The sequence below is a fragment of the Eschrichtius robustus genome, chromosome 13 (assembly GCF_028021215.1).
Source record: "Eschrichtius robustus isolate mEscRob2 chromosome 13, mEscRob2.pri, whole genome shotgun sequence".
Taxonomy (NCBI): domain Eukaryota; kingdom Metazoa; phylum Chordata; class Mammalia; order Artiodactyla; family Eschrichtiidae; genus Eschrichtius; species Eschrichtius robustus.
The window spans coordinates 22,856,053-22,876,593 of record NC_090836.1 but is presented as its reverse complement, the minus strand read 5'-3'; the positions used below and the strand labels follow the sequence as shown (position 1 = coordinate 22,876,593).

The window sequence follows — 20,541 nt, the reverse complement described above, 5'->3', positions numbered from 1 at the left end:
TTTTTTGCCTTGAAGTCTATTTTTCTGATATTATCACTGCTACCATAACTTTCTTTTGATCAGTATTTTTTTGTTGTGCTTTTTTCTGTCCATATGTTATAGGTATGGCTCTAGTAAATAGCATATGGTTGGATTTTTTCATCCAGTCTGGAAATCTCTCTTTTTTTAAAAAAAAAATCTGGCTTTGAAGTGGTAAGTTAAAAATTAAATATATTATGATTCATATTGACTTATTCCTACCCTCTTACTTTGTGCCTTTATATTAATCATGATTTTTCCCTGATTTTTCTTCTCTCTTAATTCTTTTTGGATCGACTGAAGTTCTTCTTATTTTTCTTCTTGTTCCATTCATCTTTCTCTATTGGCTTTGTATTTATATACTATTTCTGTTGTTTCAGTATTTTCTTTTAAAATTATACTATGTACACTCAACAAAATATAAAGTTAATTGATATTTTAACTCATTCCTGTACAATTCAGAGCCATGGAACTATTTAACTCTGATCACTCCCTTTCTACTTATATGCAGATGTCTGGTATGTAGTGCTGTATGTTTAAAGACTCACGTTAGTCATTATTATTCTTTTATACCAACAACATTTATTTAAATTTATTCACGTTTAACAGTTTTTTCCTTCCCATTTCTTTTTTTTTAAAAATTAATTAATTAATTTAATTTTGGCTGCGTTGGGTCTTCGTTGCTGCACACGGGCTTTCTCTAGTTGCGGTGAGCGGGGGCTACTCTTCGTTGCGGTGCGCGGGCTTCTCATTGCGGTGGCTTCTCCTGTTGCGGAGCGCGGGCTCTAGGCGAACAGGCTTCAGTAGTTGTAGCTTGCGGGCTCTAGAGATTATTAATTAGTTGTGTCAAATCTACTGTCTTAAACCCACCTACTTAAACAATTATTTTTCATTTCTAGAAATTCTTTATCAAATCTGTCTGCCCATTTTTGATGGGCTCTTACTCTTTGCTCTTTTAAGAAAATTATCTTTAATGTCTTTAAACATTCATAATAGTTATATTTTTAGTTGGTAATTAACAATATGTTTATTTTTGTTTTTGCTGATGCATGCATAGCAGTTTGTTGTGTTGTCTTATTAGTAATTTTTAAAATATTTGAACTCATATTTCTTGAATTTAATCTTCAGTATAACTACTATAAATTCTGGACACAATATAAAAAACAACTATGTGGAAATGCGAGGAAGTGACCAAAGCCAGGCAGAAACCTGGGGCCAGGGAGGTGTCTATTCTTGGAATAAGAGAGTGTACCTAGGTGAGTTCCCCATTTTATAGCCTTTTTTCCTGAGAAAGTTGGTGCCAACCATGTGGCAAAAACTCAGATAGGAATGACAGTCTGGTGGTGGTAGTAGTAGTAGTAGCAAAGTTCTGGACTTGAACTTTGCCTAGTGTGTCACTTTTAATTACCAGTGCCATCGATCTTGTAGCTCTCTGCAGATAATTGAGAACTGGTAGTAGTTAGGTCACCTTAGCCATCACTAAATAATTGATCTCAACTGGTATAGATGCCCATTCATATCCTGAGAAAGACATTTTACAAATGCTTTGACTTTCACGAGAACAGTAATGGACCAGCTAGAACAAATGCTGCACATACTGACTTGCAATAGTATTGGATTCAAAGAGGTTGAGCAAGCAGGGTAGAGAGGATCAAGGAAAGGAAGTTATTAGATGGAGAAGGAAAATCCGAGAAGAAAAAATCAGATTGCTTTCTTTGGCTGGATTAGGACTTTAAGCTTTCAAAATATACAGGCAAATCCTTTCTGAAGTTATGGTCAGATATACATGCTTCTCTTTGAAAGGCAATGTGTAGCTCTTAGTCTTTTTTCCCCCAAGTTTCACTAGCATCCATACTCTGAATATAATACAGATGCAAATGTATCGAAAAAATGTGTGGACACCAAGGGGGGAAAGGGGGGGTGGTGGTGATGGTAGTGATGGTCGGATGAATTGGGAGATTGGGATTGACATATATACACTAATATGTATAAAATAGATAACTAATAAGAACCTGCTGTATAAATAAATAAATAAATAAAATAAAATAATTGTTTCACAAAATGATGGCTTCTTGCAGTGATTTCTAAAAAAGTTAACACGTGAGTGACAGCATTCTGTTTGTAGTCCTCATGATACCCATTTTGTTTAAAGGTCTTTGAGTCATTTGGTCTAGACGATAACACTGATCAAAAATTTTAAGCGTAAGGATTCATTCATTATTTTTAGGGGTTTCCATGTAGTAGTACTTGAAAATTTAGTGTTTATTCTGTAATTTATATGTGGTTTAGATTAATTTTATCTTTCATGGAAGAACAACTGGAAGCATTTTTTTTTTTTTAACTTTGGGTTTATTTATTTATTTGTTTATTTATGGCTGTGTTGGGTCTTCGTTTCTGTGTGAGGGCTTTCTCTAGTTGCGGCAGGTGGGGGCCACTCTTCATCGCGGTGCGCGGGCCTCTCATTATCGCGGCCTCTCTTGTTGCGGAGCACAGCCTCCAGACGCGCAGGTTCAGCAATTGTGGCTCACGGGCCTAGTTGCTCCGCGGCATGTGGGATCTTCCCAGACCAGGGCTCAAACCCGTGTCCCCTGCATTGGCAGGCAGATTCTCAACCACTGCGCCACCAGGGAAGCCCTGGAAGCATTTTAAATACCTAAGAGCAAGCACAATTTCAGCTTTGGAAGGAACCAATTTTAGAAATATTAGCAGCAACAAACCTGTGCATGGTTGAAAAACTTACACATGGAATTAAATACACTTTTAATATTTAAACTTAAAATATTTGTTCTAATAAAGATATATTATTGAAATAAGAAATCTAAAAAGAGAAGATAATGTTAAACTTTATTGGTTTAACTTTTAAAAATCTCACATTTCCAATGGCAAAAGGGAATTTAACTCTACTTGTCATCATAGGCAAAATATGAGTACAGCTATGAGTGAATTTTCTGTGTTGCATCTGTTTTGCATTTACAAGTTAGAACACTTTTTGGCAGAAAGTTTTACAATGAAATTACTTCCCTCTTTGTGTGATTAGAATTATTTATGACCTTGTGCAGGGGTCTGTCCACAGGACCTATCAGACCTAAGGTATGGAACTGGACATTTGTAGAACCTAGCATTTCCTGTTAAGTTGCTCTGAATTATGAGACAGATTAATTGGCTTACAAGCAAGAATCTACAGGCCTGGAGGTTGGCTCCTTACTTAGGCAGCTTGAGTACTGGTCAGTAAAAACAAGGTCCCTATTACTAAATGGCAAGACCTTAAGATGCTAAAATACTGTGTTCTAAGACTATGGTCACTATGGTGGATGAATGGAACAAAAAGCACATACCAGCACTTTGCTTGGAATGATAAAATAATGAATAAACTTAAAAAAATTGATTCTAAACAGTTAAACTTTCAAACTACAATGTATAAAATATTATAAAGTCAGAATTTGCTGTCGGAAGATGATACCACAAGCCAAACTTGATTATAATACAGGATCAGAGAAATGAAAAAGCACAGAAATAGAAGGAATTTGTGAGATCACAGCTGCCCCATTTAGAAAATGAGGCCCAGAGAGGTTAAGTGGCTAACATAAACACAGCTGGTTATGGAGTGGCGAACCAAGGATGAGAGAGCTCAATTTTTTTATTTTTGTTTGTTTGTTTTCTTCTACTCTAGTACTACTTCTAGATGAAGGTGAAGGAGAGGCTTGACTGATGTGCCAGGGTAGTGGTGATGGTGGGTGGTAGGGTTGTGTACGGTGGAGGGACAGTTTTGCTAAGAAGTCAGAAGATTGCAGCTAAGGGAGAAATTCATATGGCCAGCAGGGTAAAAATCCCAGAGTTAGGGATAAAGTGATTTGTGACAGAGTCGTGAAAGTGCTGTAAAGGCAATTCCACCCTACTTATGAACCTAGCCACAATATTAGCCCCCTTTCTTACCAATAGTTTTTAATAATACCCACTGTGGATTCCCCACCTTCTCTCTCCCCTCAAATTCGTTTTATTTAAATATGCTTCAGTGTCATTGTATCAATATTAGAAATGAATTATATCACTTAATTGTACAAATATCAGATATATGTGGTAGGCATATATCAGGAAGATAACACACTTATTTTAAAAAGTATTCAAGGTAGAAATACCATTTATGGCTTCATGAGGAAAAATATATGACTAACATATTTTACCTATTTCGTGACATTTTCTTTGCAGTTGGTGGAATAACGCGAGACTGGAGACCAAAGAATAATTTGCTTTCTTTTGGAAATCTACGTAAAAAATCTGAAAGCCATGCATTTTTATACAATAATTTATTTACACTCCATGTGTGTTCCTAAAATATATGCTGTTTAGTTTTGCCTACTTATGCTGTCTATATAAATGGAATTATATAACATTTGGGACTTCCTTTTTTTTTAGCTCAACTTTATGTCTGTGAGATTTTCAGTGCTGTTGCACGCAGCTGCAATTTATTCACTTTAAAAAATAGTTATCTTTCTTTTTAACATCTTTATTGGATGTTAAAGGATTGTCTGTCCTCTTGTCCCTCAGCTAGAAGCTGTAAAGGTTACTAGATTTTCCAATAAGTGGAAATTTGGAATCAAAAGGAATATAATCAATTTCCATTCATTGTAGTGCCTGATTAAATCTAATCTGATTTATTTAAAACACATGCTCGTTTTCTAGTTTGCATATAATTTTCATGTATCCATATAAGGATTGATTTACTGCTTTTCTGCCCAACTTACCATTTCTGGCTCTGAAAATTATTTTAAAACTGTGTGTCATCTGCCTTATGTGCCCATATACCCCCATTTATTTGTTTGGTTTGGACAGTGATTCTGGAATGAGTATTATCTAGTAAATGTGCTGTTGTGTACAAAGCATGATAACCATATTTTTAGAGAAGTAAATTTTTAAAATTAAAAAAAGAATTGGAGTATAATTGGAGTATAATTGCTTTACAATGTTGTGTTAGTTTCTGCTGTACAGCAAAGTGAGTCAGCTATACGTATACATATATCCCCATATCCCCACCCTCTTGCGTCTCCCTCCCACCCTTCTAGGAGGACACAAAGCACTGAGCTGATCTCCCTGTGCTCTGCGGCTACTTCCCACTAGCTATCTATTAAAAAATAGTTATCTTTTGTATGAAATTATTCATTTGTCATAATTTATTTATCCATGCTGCTATTACTGATGGACATTTGGGTTTTTCCAGTGTTTGCTATCACTCTTGTACATGTCTCCATATGCACATTTGCAAGATTTCTCTAGGGGGCATATCTGTCCAGTTAAAATTTGATTCACATATATTTTTGATTTATATTTATGTATGAAATCTTCAAAGGAGCTAATGAAATCTCCTTACAGATACCTTGGAAGGTCTAATTGTTGAATGATTTTTTTCTTGTCAATTGCAGTGACCAAATAATTTACAGCTATGACCTTATGAAGAAAAGATAGATATGAAGGAAAACAGATTTTATGTTAGTTGAGTTTCAGTGACAGATTGAGAATTTTAAGCTATCGCTAGAATTGCCTGTTTGGCTTAGTTGCTGATTCAGACAGGGGAAAATAAATGCAGCCCATTAGCTGCATTTAATTTAGCCCATTTAAGTGCACTGATAGATTGGGTAGAAAGGTGCTATATAAGATATTGTTATTTAGAGCAGGCTATCTTGGCCCTTCTCAGGATTTGACATTTTTGATAACTTTCTGAGACACGTCTGGATGGGGAATATTTCCTACCCTTTCTTCCATCTACTATTAGGTAACCATTTGTTAGTTCCAGTTTTTTTTTAATGTTTTTGTGATCTACCAAAAATAACATGATTGATTTACTCACTTATTCAAAAAGTGACTCAGTCATTCACTCAATTAATAATTATTTAGTGTCTTCCATGTTTGAGGCCTAATACTTAGACTTGGGCATATTATGGTGAGCAGAACAGAAATGCACTGACTCTCTTGGAACTTATAATTTTTGGTGCTAGTGAAATATGCTTATATAAGAAATCTTGACGGAGTGTGATAAGTTGTCTTATAGAGGAGAGCCTCGGGTACTCTGGGAGAGCAGGTACTCCTAATCCATTCAAGAAAGTTTGGAGAGCCTTTAAAAAATACAGATTCTTAGACCTTATCTCCAGAAATTTTGGTTTGTTAGATCTGGACCAAAGAAACTTATTATTATTACCTCCTATATATATATATATGATTCAGCCAATGAGCTGAATTTGGGAAACACTGTTCATCAGTGAGAAAAATGGGCAGTAATCATGAGAGGGTATTTAAATGACTTAGGGATGGAATAGGTGGTTTTCAGAGGATTTCTGTTCTTAGGCCAAAGGTTGATCTTTATATTTGTCCCTATTCAATCGTAAATTCTTATTCCTAAGTTGTAAAAGTTAACTGCCCCAGTGGTGGATGGGAAAGCCTGGCTTATCAGCAGTACACACGAAAAAAACCTGGAATTGTTTAGCTATAAGCCCAATGAATGTCAGAGGTGGGCTTGACTTCCACAGAAGCTACTGCAATCTTAGGTTGCATAACTGTAAGCTTAGTGTCAGAAAGAAGGAGGTAACGGTCCCCTGAACCCTGCACTTGTTGGGGGCACATCTGAACTCATGTGAATAGCTTCCAGGATCACATTTAAGGGGGATGTTGACACTTGGGTGTATGAAAGGATGTTGAGCTCCTTGGTAAATATCCATATGAGGAAGAACTGGAGAGAAATAGTCTTGTTCATTCCAGAAAAAGAAAACTTAGTCTATGTAGTTCCAGAAGAAAGAACTGAGATCAAAAAGGGAAAGATAAAAGCAAGTCTCATTTTTTCATTGATTTATTTAACAAATGTTTATTACGTGGCTACTATAACTCATTCTAGTAGATGCCAAGGATATAATGGTAAACAAGTTGGATTTAGTTTCTGACTTCATGGAGTTGCAATTTATTGGAAAATCAGGCAATTAAGCAAGCGGTCATAAGAAAATGTAAGTACTGGGATGGGATAAAGACCTATACAACAGATTTCTAATATTAGTACTGGCAGAAAGAGGGTAAGTGGTGAATACTCTGGCCCTGGAGGTATTCAAGAAGATGCTCTTGTAGATATTGTAGAAGTTGTGCAGTAAAATCCTGTTTAACATTTAGCATCAGTGATCATGTATGTCTTTATAACAGATTCACACTCCTTATTTCTTTTCTCACCCGTTTAATCCTAACCTTCCCTTTCTTCCATTCTCTCTAAACTCAGCTCCAGTTCTTTAAGTCTGCATGATGAGACGACTTTCTTTGTAATTTTCGCAGACCTTTGTTTATAAGGGATAGGACAAATTCTTAGAACTGAAGTCACTCTTAATGACTGTGTTTTTATCTGGGCTATCAGATATCTGAGGATAGGCATAAATGTTTACATAAATGCAGTGTGACCTGATTGATGGCTTTAGTTTTTCCCATTCCTCTTGGTGGCTAGCCGATGCAGGTGAGGACTCTTCGGGGCATTCTAGGGGAGCCTGCATTTCTGTGGGATTGGCAGGCACTAAGAATAAGTAAAATACCCATGCTGCTTTTAATATAATTTTTATGTGCTCTAAATGAGACTATGTGTTTTTTTTTTTGATTATTATGTTTTGAATTCTTAACTTGTCCTAACTAATTAGAAAAGCTGACCTTTCCCTCACAGCATTGTTAAAAATTTAAATATTACGTTGTGACATTCTCAGGACTCTGAGCCTTTCACCTTCAGTGTTACAGCCTGAAGTCAGATATTGTAGAGGTTTGGGTTTGCTTTCTCTTGACCCAATGTGACTTCCTGTTTCTAAGAAAACAATTTTAGAGACTCTTAAAAGGAATTTCTTGCATGCTTGGCAGCTCTTGTAAAACCACATTTTAGTAAACCAGTGTGAATGAAGTATATTAAAAAAATCAAAGAAAGAAGCGTATTGCTTGATCAAATTAGCATTTTTGTTTTGTGGAAACTGGATCTCAGAAAAATCCAGTGATTTAGGAAGTGTCTGCTTTTGTAACCAGATAAACCAAGAACCGAAAGTTTCATCCTGATTTGTTTAATCATCCTAGTTCAAGGGGACAGTTGGTCACGAATCGGGGCTTACTTTGTGCTGGAGTTAATGCATACTAGTGAGTCTGATTAATATGTTTTTTTAAAAAAAACAAAGTCACAACTGGGCCATCTCTCTTCAGATGAACTCACAAATTTGGAACTAATTCACATGCATTGTCACAATATTCTGGAGAAAACCCCAGTTACTTCCATCACTTAGTCAATGGAAAAAATGAACATTAGTGAGTCTTTTGCTAGTTAGATATTACTCTGAGCAGGAGATTCACGCCTCCTGGCTCTCAGGTCAGAGATTGAGCTTCCCTCGGAATTGTCCTAGAAATTGGCTTCTCATGAATATTTTAATAGGGGCATGTTTTTGTAACTAGAAGGGTACTTTATTCATTTGAGTAATGTTTGCTGAGTACTCACTATGTGGTAGGCACCTTTCTAGAGGCAGACAGTATGGTGAGGAATAAGGCAGGGAAGGTCCCTGATTTTATTTATCTATTAAGCACTTGTATAAGGGCTTACTCTATGCCAGAAACTGTACTAGGTACTTTACAGATATTAAATCATTTAATCCTCCTAACAATGCTGTGGGGTGGGTACTCTTATCCTTGTTTGGCAGCTCTAAAGAAGGAGGCTCCAAGTCACCTGGCTGGGAAGTGACCGAGCCAGAGTTGAACACAGGATGAGGGCCTTTTACCCCCACTGTGTGGTCATTCTGTAAGCCTGATCTCATTAGCTTACACATTCCTTATAAAAACAAAACAAAACAAAACAAAACAAAACACACACGCACACACACAAGAACATAAAAACTACGGGCAGTCTGACCACTGTTAATGTTTTGGTGTCTCTGTTCCAGTCCTCATCATGTGTGTCTGTGTAGAGGGGTGTGTGTGTGTGTGTGTGTGTGTGTGTGTGTGTGTGTTTAAATGTATACAATATCTTACTGATTGGTTCCCACTTATTTTCACAATATATTATACATGTTTTGTAGGCCAGTGCATTTAAAAAATAGAATTGTAACTAGCTCTATGGTGTTTGTCTATATCATGATTTCTCTAACCAGTTTCCTACCACTTAACAATGCTTCTTAATTTTGTATTTCATAAACCCTGCTTTAATTCATGTCCTTGTAACCAAATCTTTTTACAAATCCATGACTCTTCAAACATTTCTGAGTGAAGAATGGTATTAACACTCTGTAAATATTTATGCGGTATCCACGTGCAGTCAGCGCTTTGTGAATATGACGATGTCAACATGTGAACATGCTTTTCCTTCCAGGCTAGTGGATGACAGATGTGTGGTGCACCCAGAGGCGGGGGACCTCGCCAACCCTCCCAAGAAGTTCCGAGGTAAGAAAGAGATGCTTACTTTATATTATGTGATCTAACTGGGGGTACTTTTGTGTCTTAAAATAAGGAATGTTAGCACTTTATTCAGCGTGAAACTTTCAAATAGAAATATGTCCACTGAAAATTCTTTCAAAAATATCCCCATCATTTTTCTTCTTTTATACGTTGAAGGGTTGATACTGAGAGAATAGTTTCAAGTTTTGTTTCGCTGGACAATAGTCTGTGTGTTGAAAGGAAATCTTGGTAATTAACTGTGAGAGGCCACTTTTCAAACCAGTAAATACAGCCGAATGATATGTATTTATATATTTCCGTGACAGTTGTACTATAAATGTTAGTGTTTCATTATCAGCTCTTTAATTTATCTTTGTAAAATCTCCAGGATGGTGACGCTGATGTGTTAGCTTAGCTTTTAAAATGTCACTTTGGCTGGTATATAATAACTAACAATTGTCTTAGAACTCCCTTGTCGGTATAATTTTAGAGACAGCATCATACTGTCAACTGAGAAATTGTTCATAGTAGGAGACTGATTATGACTGTTACAAGAGAAGGATTAATGGAACTTGCAGAGAATCATAGACAACTAAAACCAGTAATTAAGAGCTTGTGCAAATCAATTTCATAGTTTATGTATACTTATAATAATAATTTAAAAACAGCATTCATTTTGAACATACAGTGTAAGCATTCCTCCTCACGATGATGAAAAGCAGGTTTAATAAGGGATACAGATCTGGAGAGAGAGTCAAAGGGTTTTGCTAGAGCCCCAGACCCAACTCAGGATGTGCTCTCCCTGCACTGGGGAAGGGAGATGCCTAACGTTTGGTACATGTTTCCCATGTTTCACTTTCTGTGATAGGCACTTTCTACACAGTTCTTATTATAAGAATATGCAAGAATATTGCATTTTCATCTTGTAGAGAGAGTGACGAGGACAGTAAATGTCCTTTGAGTGAAATTGGTCACTTTTTAAAAAAAAATTAATTAATTTACTTATTTTTGGCTGTGTTGGGTCTTTGTTGCCGCATGTGGGCTTTCTCTAGTTGCGGCGAGCGGGGGCTACTCTTTGTTGCGGTGAGTGGGCTTTTCATTGTGGTGGCTTCTCTTGTTGCAGAGCACGGGCTCTAGGTGCACGGGCTTCAGTAGTTGTGGCATGCGGGCTCAATAGTTGTGGTGTGAGGGCTCAGTAGTTGTGGCTCATGGGCTCTAGAGCGCAGGCTCAGTAGTTATGGCGCATGGGCTTAGTTGCTCCGTGGCATGTGGGATCTTCCCGGACCAGGGCTCAAACCCGTGTCCCCTGCATTGGCAGGTGGATTCTTAACCACTGCACCACCAGGGAAGTCCCGAAATTGGTCACTTTGAATAAGTGATCCAGATGTCTGCCCAGGTGGAGAAATTAGCAGAAAGAAGGCTGTGGGAGATACACCACCCATTAGAAGCACCCGTAAGAGTGCTCAGTGGGGACACTCCCCCAGTTCTGGGCACGTGAGGTGTTCTCAACCATACACAGTCCCCGCCGAGGATGGACTCCCAATAGAACTACATGAAGGAGGGTCAGCAGTTGTGACAAACAAGACGCGAAGTGCTCCGGGACATCTTGCCAGACACTGTGCAGTAAGTGTGTGGAAATGATTTCAGAGACAGAAGAGGCTACAGAAGCCTAATGGAAGAATGGACAATATGAAAAGGAACATATAGGTTCTAAACAGCATGAACTAGCTATTATATAAAGACGAGGAGACAGTGTTATGGAAAAGAGAGATGAGGAAATTACCCAGAATGCAGTGCAGAGGACAATCTGAACAAGTCATGAAAAGCGTGGAGGAGGGACTGAGAAGATCCAGCAGCCTCTAATCGAATTCTAGAAGGAGAGGCTGGAGCGCATGAGAATGAGGCAACATGTAAAGAGATACGGGCGAGAACCTTCCAAAATTGTAGAAAACCACTGTTCCTCAGGTGGAAGAGACACATTGAGTTCAGAGTAGGGGTGATAAACAAATCCAGATCCACAGACACTCCTTTGTGAACTGTAGGATGATAAAGATACAAAGTTTTAAAAGCGAACTGGGACAACAGATCAGCATTTGTAACAGAAAAAAGCTTGGGGTTCGGGTTTTAACTGCACTTTTCTCTGGCTGTGTCAGCTTAAGTAGGTCACCCAGCCACTTAGCGTTTCAGAGGACATCTGTCATTGGCTGGTGAGACCAGGGCTGGATAAAAACAAGAATAATCTTACCACACAAGGCTTTGTGAGGCTTGGAATCTTTCCAGAGAATAAATGTAAAAGTGTTTTAAGTCATTATACAAATGGTAGCTAACTTATAATAGAAAGGCACAATATATTTCCTTTAAACATAGTTGAGTCTGTTCTTGCATTATAACCTCTTCAAGGGCAGGATTTTATTTATTTATTTTTTTGTGTGTTTCCCAGGCACAGAGGTTTGCCCGTAGTAGACATCCAAAAAAAAAAAAAAAAAAAAAATAGCCATTAGATGCTTGTGGGTGGGAGACCCAAACTTTCCCTGGGATCATGTGAAACAACTTGGTTCCCAGGGGTGCTTCACGCTTCGCAGCCACGAGCTTGGGTAACCTTATTCCTCTGTCAGTCAGGGGAGGTTAATCTGTCAAAGATAAACCTTCAGGTTTTGTGGCTGCCTTTTTTCTTTTAGATATTTTACTGTATCTGAGGGAACTCTGCGGTAACAGCTCTGTACCCAGTAGGTAATTATACACAGATACTTGGTGTCATATGATTCAGCGGGCACTGGTTCAAAGTATGAATCACTCAGGTGCTCCGTCCGCCCCTGGAAGGCTGGCTTTTCCTGTAATCTAATACTTTAGGTCATTGTCCTTGCTAGTTTGCTCTCATTTTCTACCTCTAGTTTAAGCCATTTGTCTCACTCCACTCATCATAGGAGAAGGAGGGTATTTTCCTGTTGGAGATTCAAGGTTCCCTTTTATCTTAAAGCTCCGACTCTTCTCTGATTCTTCGAAGCCCACCCTGACGGAGCCCCGGAGGAGGATTCCCTGAGATGGGCTTGTCTCTGCCCTGACCTTCACACTGCTCGGCAGCCATAAGCAAACCTTGTTTTCCCAAATGCTGTATCCTTTCTCATCCCTTGTGTTTTTGCAGCTTCACTCTTCTCTTCCTGAGTGTATTTCTCCTGTTCCCTTTGGCTGTAAAAGCCATCACTTTTTCATAGATTTGCCTTCCAAGATCACCACTCCTGCATTTCCAGACTCCTCTGGAGTCCAGAAACTAGATCCCACATGCATGCCACAACTAAGAAGCCCGCATGCCGCAACTAAGACCCAGCACAGCCACAGTAAATAAATAAAACAAATAAATATTTATAAATTATATTTATAAATATTATTATTATATTTATTATATTTATAAATTTCCAGAGCACCCTCCTTTCTTGTTACTTTTCAGATAATGTGAAGAAACTATAGTGTATCAGAAACTATAGTTCAGCTGTACCTCAGTTCCTCTTGCCTCAGCCAAACGATGTTCTGAAATTAATTTGTAAAGATTTTTATCTTTCATACTCACTTTATGATTTGTTCAAGTGAATCATAAAATTTTAGAGCGTCTAGGCAATTAAAAGTAAATCTAGTACAGTTCCCCACTTTTTTGAATAAGGAGCCAAAGTTCGAAAGAGGTTAACGTGTATCCTCAATACACAAAATTGTACGAGAAGTGCTCCTTTGACTGTGTCCTGTGTCACACTGCCTCTCATATGAACAGAGGAAATGAAGTTTTAACAAATGAACAACTTCCCAAGGGTTATTTAAAACCTGGCAGATGGACAGCTATTTTCAGTAGAAACCACACAATCGGAATAGTATTAACTGAAGCACATTGGCTTTCCCTTAAGTGAGTGCAAAATTCTTTTCATGATCAAATATTCTCTCATTTTTAAAGATGAACTTTAAACTTTGGAATACATTTTTATTTATTTACTTATAAATATTTATTTATTTAATTTATTTATTGTGGCTGTGCTGGGTCTTAGTTGCGGCATGCGGGCTTCTTAGTTGTGGCATGCATGTGGGATCTAGTTTCCCGACCAGGGATCGAACCTAGGCCCCCTGCGTTGGGAGTGTGCAGTCTTACCCACTAGACCACCAGGGAAGTCCCTGGAATACAGTTAGATGTAAGACGAGTCGTAAAGGTAGTATAGAGACTTCCCTTCCATCCAGTTTCCCCTATGTTAGCGTCTTACATAATCATGGTACATTTGTCAATACCAAGAAATTACCATTTGTACATTACTATTGACTTAATTCCAGGCTTCCTTCGCATGACACCAGTTTTCCATTGTCCTTTCCCCATCCTCATCCCATCCAGGATCCCACGTGCCGTTAGTCATCATGGCTCCTTAGTCTCCTCTGGCCTGTGACACTTTCTTAGTCTTTCCTTGTTTTTTTTATGACCTTGATACTTTTAAGGGTACTGGCCAGGTATTTTGTAGAATGTCCCTTGGTTTGGGTCTGGCTGATGTTTTTGTTATGATTAGAGTGGGGCTTAGGTTTTGAGAAGGAATAGCACTGAGGTTAACTGCCCTTCTCCTTGCCTTGTACAGGGGCACATATTATCAACACGATTTATCACTGGTCCTGTTTTTTGATATGCAATTTAACCCTCCTCCCGCACACTAAATTATAGCAGTTGTTTTTGTTGACTTTATATTCTTTTCATTTTTCTTTTTTTTCTCCTAGTTCTTTTATGCACGTACGTCTCCCCCTGTTCACTAGAAAACCCTGGTGTAGATTTTTCCAAAAGTTTGTGCGTATTAATACGTGTGCATTTTCTATTAGGAGGAGAAACTGATCTATATCAAAACAAGGGAGGTTTGTGTGTCCTTTTATAAAACACAGAAGTAACGCAGGACCCAGGGGGCCACTCCCCAGGAGGGCTGAGGGAAGCGGAGACAGCTCCTTTTCTTGGTTGATTAGATAGTTCACAGCCTTGGCCCATTTGGTCTTGAAATTTCCAACTCTGAGACTCTATGGTCATTTGACACGTGACTGTTTCCTAATCTGCTAACCCTACCAAGTGGCTGCTTCTGGAAAGCAAAAAGTCATTCTGAGGCAATAAGTTAGAATGCTTCAGGAGCTAAAACAGAGACTTTCTCTGCTGTGCGGTGCCACACGAAAGCAGGTAGTGAGTATCAGGGACTTGGGAGAACACTGACAAGACCATTTCTTTAACTCAGTTCCTTCTCTGCATATAATTCCAGGAAGTCGTCTTGAAGGCTGGCATTCTCACCTTTTGGCTCTACTCATGGAGGTTATACACTTAAAAGCATCTGCGAAAAAGCCATCCAGCTAGGTAGTAGCTTCGACTTTTTATGTAGTTGAACATGTCAGTCTTGTCTAGCACAGTAGTTCTCCGGTATGAGCCAATTATAAATACTTCCTCTACCAGCTTAACAATTGCTTTATTGTATTTCTTCAGATTTGATGATAGTGTAAATTTTTTGGGATGAAGACTGAAACTGTTTCAGATTTGAAATTACTGACATTTATTGAGCATTTATTACATGCTACACTGGGCTCAGGGCTTCCTGTGCATTAATGTTTAGTCATCACAATAACCCTATAAAGTAGAAATTGTTGCTATCCCAATTTTGCAGTTGGACAGTTCAGTATAAAGAAAGTATACAACCGTTTTAAGGTCGCTGAGCTTATTAGTGGTAGAGTTGGGAGTCAAAACAAGTTTGTCTGACTCCAGAGCTGTTTGTTTTTAACCACTATACCATACTGTCTATTGAATAACGCCCTCCTGTAAATTCTACCGGTTGGTCCAGAAAAGCCACATAGATTCCATCTAATCCCTCTTCCACACAATGGAGCTTTAAGTATTTATTTAGAACGATTATATTCCTGTAGATCTTTTCTTCTACGGTCTTAATTAAAAAAAATTCTTTCACCTGTTGCCAGCTACAGATTCTTCAGTGATTTCTCTAGTCTTCATCACACTGCTGTGTTTGGTTTCTGGTTAGGTTCCTGTTTGTCAAATTAATTCTTAGCGGTGTAGAAAGAACTGAACATAGTACATTTGGGTGCAGTCTGATGAGACTCTCCCTCTTTTTTGGATGCCACACTTGCAGCCCAAGAGTCCTGAGTAGGACTCCCTAACTCACCTGCAGCTGTTAGTCAACCCAAACTCCTGAGGCTTTTTCCTTCGCATCTCTGGACCCTTGTTTCCCTCCTCGTGTGCTGCATAATTGGTACTTTGGAACCAAGCGGAGAATTGGCTACTTTCATCTTTTTAGCATTGGTCATTGTTCTAGCCTGCCAAGCTTCCTCTTTCTCTCTTTTTCGATCTTAACTCTCATTCACGTTATTTATTCAAATGCCCAGCCTCATGACATCTTGAAATTTAAGTGGATAAAAGGTATATATGTGACACTCTCCTTTCATGTGTTATTCTAGTGTGACTGGATATATCTGAAGAGAAATAGATTAGGACTGTGTTAGTTGGAGCATCTACACATTCGACCCAGGAAGATGCGGATGGAGGGAATTAGTTTGGGAGGTGGTCCTGGGAAGCGTGAGTGAGGGAGTGAAGGAGAGTCAGCCTGATGGAATGAAAGTCAGTAAAGTGTGAATAAGGCCCGCCACTGTGGCAGCTGGAACTTGGTCCTGCAGGGCGCTCTGAGAAACCAGGAGGAACGTGCTTCAGAATCTCCTATCCAAGGGCGGAAAGGCTGGGGCCAGCTTCCATCCTCTGTGGGTTGAGTTGTCACCCCCTTCCACACAGACATCTGGATTGCTCCTGCTTGCAGCTGAGCAAGTTCTTCAAGTGTCAGGGAAGCCCTCGTGAGGACAGGAGGAGAGATGTGGGAGCTTGAGCTTGGAACCTGCCCACAGGCTGGGATCCACTGTGGTGTCAGTGAACTTAGGCCTGAGGACGCGGTCCCAGTACTGTGCGTGCTCAGAATTTGCACTCGTTTCTTTAGTTGAAAGACCTGCAATTAGACTGCCAAGTGTTTGAGGGCAAGACTGTGTTCTGTTGAATTACCAAGATCAAGAACAGTGTTTTCAGTATCATTGGGGCTGACTTAATTTTTGTTGAATTAATAAATGAATGTTTTTCTAGAAAAAAATTATAATTCTTAAAGGCAGTATAATTTCAGTTCTGTTGTCACATGCTTTTTTTGGAGGTCTTAATACTACCCAGCATGTAACATAGTTGTTAGCTGATTACTTCATTTATGAGAAAGCAATGTATAGACCTGTTATAGTATTACAGTTTTATATTCTAGGCCTCTAAATTTCAGCTCATTGGTGTTAAATGTGCATTCCAACATATAAATCTATAGTGTGAATGGCAGAAGATGAAAACTTCTACATGTGTTAAGTGAAGTTCTTTTAGGTTGTAGCGTTTTGTGGTTTGCTGCTACTCAGAGAAGTTTAGAAAATTGCAGTGGATTTCCAAGCCAGAAATTACAAAATTTATTAACAAATGTCTTTAAAATTCTCCAGTTCAATGTTACTGCTGTGTTGATTCTGTGTATTTGTGGTAAGTCATCATATTAAGAACCTTCCACAGCTTATTATTAAACTCTTAAGTGGCAGTGGAAATTGGGTAATAAGTTTATTCTTTTCAGTGAGGTTTCAGAGAAGGCCCAAAGGATGAAATGAAAACTGATTGCTTTGCTTCTTTGCTTCTTCTGTTGAAGCTAGTCAGGATTGTAAAAGGGCTAGTACTTTAAAATACTTGAGTCTCTATTGGAGGGGAGTTGCTGTGGTTATGAATGGTCAAATAAGACTACTTTGGAAATCTCATCAACTGCTGTTTAGGGCTGCCCTCACACAATTAATTGAGTATCTAAAATATATATGTGCTGTATGAACTTTGATTGATTTGTGGCTTTGACTTGTGAAGTTTAATTTTCTCCTTGATGAGTGAAAAGTAATGGGCAGAAAATTAACACTTGTGTTGTATGTGGTTTAGTGGTGTTAGAACAACTCCCTTTCTTACTGATCGTGTATCCATGGGCCGATTTTCCTGAGCTGGGGGCTTGTGTGTAAAAATCTCCCTTCTAATATTGTGTATGAAGGTAAATATGTGTCTAAATTTTTTGCAAGCACTGAATAAATGCCTTTTGTCTGTGAACACTTTAACTTAATAACCAAGATGGCTCTTTCTAAGAATAGAAAGTCCTAAATATTGGAATTCTTAACTTTGAGTGCTTTTGATGGCCTTTATCCATGTTACCTTACTTAATTCTTAATAGCCCCATTTTACAAATTTGGAAACCACACTGTAGAGAAGTAAAGTAACATGCTCAAGTTCACACAGCTGGTAGGTGGTGAGGCAGGCTTATTTGAAGCTGGTGTTTTCACACTGTAAGATCTTGATAAATTTAGTAGAGATTTATTGGTTATCAACTCCGTGATAACTGCACTCCGCAGTGCAGTGTGTGAACTAGTTACTAAGGTTCAAATGAATCAGAAACGAATGCTGCTCTCAAGGAATTTATAATCTACTGAGGGAGATAAGATGTGTTTATAAATAATTGCAACCCAAGGTAGACAATGATAAGGGCTAAATAAAAAGTTGTGGTAAAGGTATGGTGGGAGGATGGAGATTTTAATTTCCTGTTTTGAGAGATGAGAAAAGCTTCTTAATTAAGATAACAATTGACCTGTAACTTGAAAGATTTGTGCCTGCAGGGAAGGGACGTCTAGGCTTTTCTGGCCTAGTATTCACCTTTTCATGAAAGTAGCTCCTAGGGTAATGATTGGTACGCAGAGTTAAATTGCATTTCCCTTTTAAACAGTAACAGAATGTTTGGTATTTTTTCAAGTACAATACTGAGATGAAAGTGCCACGCCATTACCCCAATAAATTTAGTCTTCTGCAGGAGATAGACAAGTAAAGCAATGATAACTAAATGTGACCCGGGCTACTCTGCTACCACTGAGGCTAATCACTGACATTTATTTAGTCCTTACTATATGTCAGGTGATGTCTGCAATGCTTTACGTTCTATTAATCCATTTAATCCTTATGCAACCCTAAGTGGTATGTATTTTTATTAAGATATTATTATTAGCTGCATGTACTAGATAAGGTGCTGTAACAGAAATAAAACAACAACAACAAAAACCAATGAATGGCTTATATAAGATAGAAGTTTATTTCTCTTTCACTTAATAGTTCCTAGATGAGTAATCCAGAACCGTCTTGCCACTCTACTCTCTTCAACATGTGGTTTCCAAAGTTGCTTCAATAGTTACTACTTCTCAGTCAGTAGAAAGGGAGCAAGAGGAATCCAGAGCAAGTGGATTCTTCTTTAAGGAGGACTTCTGGAATTGCATATATTACTCCTACTCATATGTCATAGTCACATAGTATACTGGGTTGAATGGATGTCTGCCAAAAGATAAGTCCATGTCCTAACACCTAGACACTGTGAATGTTACTTTCATAGGAAAAAGAGACTTTGCAAATGTAAGTTAAGTTAAGGATCTTGAAATGAGGTCACCCTTGATTACCCAGGTGGACCCCAAATCCAATGACAAATGACTTTATAAGAGACAAAAGAGGGGGAGACACACACATAGAAGAGAGACCTTGTGAAGACAGAGACAGAGAATGGAGTTATGTGGCCACAAACCAAGGAACACCAGGAGCCACCAGAAGCTGGAAGAGGCAAGAGAGGTTTCTCTCCTAGAGCCTTCAGAGGGAACACGGCCCTGCCGACACCTTGACTTTGGACTTCGGTCTTTGAGAACTACAGAAGAATAAATGTCCGTTGTTTTAAGCCACCAAGTTTGCTGATTTGTTACGGCAGCCACAGGAAACTCATACACGTAGTTACATCTGCTGCAAGGAGGCTGAGGAGTGTGATGGTTGGTGGGCTGGCCATGTGCCTACCTAGAATTCAGGAGTTCTGTCACCTAAAGGAAGAAGAGAATGGATACTGGAGGGTGGAGGGAAGGGTAACATTCTCTGCCACATCCCATTCTATTGAGGAAATTGAGGTACAATGAAGTTAAGTAACTTGACCAAGGTCATATAACTAGTTAGAAGCAAAGGATTGATTGAAATCCAGTCACTTAACCACTCATTATAATGTCTTAAGTCCCAAAGGGCTGTGGAAGTAAGAAGAGGATTATAATTGCCTTGGGAATTTAGAGGAAGCATGGAGGTGAGCTGGAGCTATGGAAGAATGGGCAGTTGTTAATCCGGTGGAAAGGAGAGGGTTGGGGAGAAATAGGCACAGGGTTGTGGAGTAGCATGACCCATTTGTGGTTGTGGCTTTTAGGAATGTTAAAAGCTGAGGAGAATGTGGAAGAGTGGCAGAGATGAGCTTGGAGGAGAGTCCAGATGCCCAATGGTCTTGTATGCTGAGGCAGTTAATTTTTATGTCAAAGATAGTAGAGCACAATTAAAGACTTTTAAGCTGGGCTATGGCACGATCAGAATTGAAATTTTGAAAGACTATTTTCTTATATGGAGAGATGGAACATGTAGGATGGGATGTCAACTAAGAGACTGTTAAAAAAGTTCAGAATATGATAAGGGACTAAGTAGCTAGAATATTTAACTATATTAGGAATTGATGACTACTTGTATGTGGGAGTGTGGTGGAAAGTAGGGGTGAGGGAGAGGATGCATCCTAGAATTCCCCCAGGTGTCAGATTTGGGCAACGTGGTAGGTATTAGTAGCACTTATTGAGATATGGAATATAAAACAAACTACTTGATAGGGGAGGGTAATTATATTAGTTCTGTATTATTATGTAACGAAACCCCCCAAACTGAGTGGCTTTCTGAGCATTCATTTACTTAACTCATGGATCTGTGGGTTTGCTTGTGGATTCTTTTCTTCTGAGCTGACTTGGCTGATCTCTGATGAACTTGCTCATGTATCTGGGGTCAGTTGGCAGCTGGATGGTCTGGGTTGGCTTCATTCATGTATCTGCCTGTGGATAGGTTGTTGACTGGGGTGGCCGGGCCACGTGTCTCTCACTATTTGGCAGGCTAGCTCACATTCTTCCCTAGGGAGAGCGTGAGAACAGCAAGAAAGGGCAACCCCCCAATGCTCAAGTGCTATTCAAGCCTCTGTGTCACAT

At 38.8% G+C, this 20,541-nt stretch overlaps 1 protein-coding gene across 2 annotated transcripts in view; it reads left to right on the top strand.

The window, feature by feature from the left end:
- The window catches only part of ITPR2 (inositol 1,4,5-trisphosphate receptor type 2), a 524,186-nt gene that overhangs the window by 30,496 nt on the left and 473,149 nt on the right, over nt 1–20,541 (top strand). For both annotated transcript variants that reach the window (XM_068561342.1, XM_068561340.1), the window contains exon 2: nt 9,368–9,438. In XM_068561342.1, the coding sequence (XP_068417443.1) occupies nt 9,368–9,438 (71 nt within the window). The remainder of the gene's footprint in view (nt 1–9,367; nt 9,439–20,541) is intronic.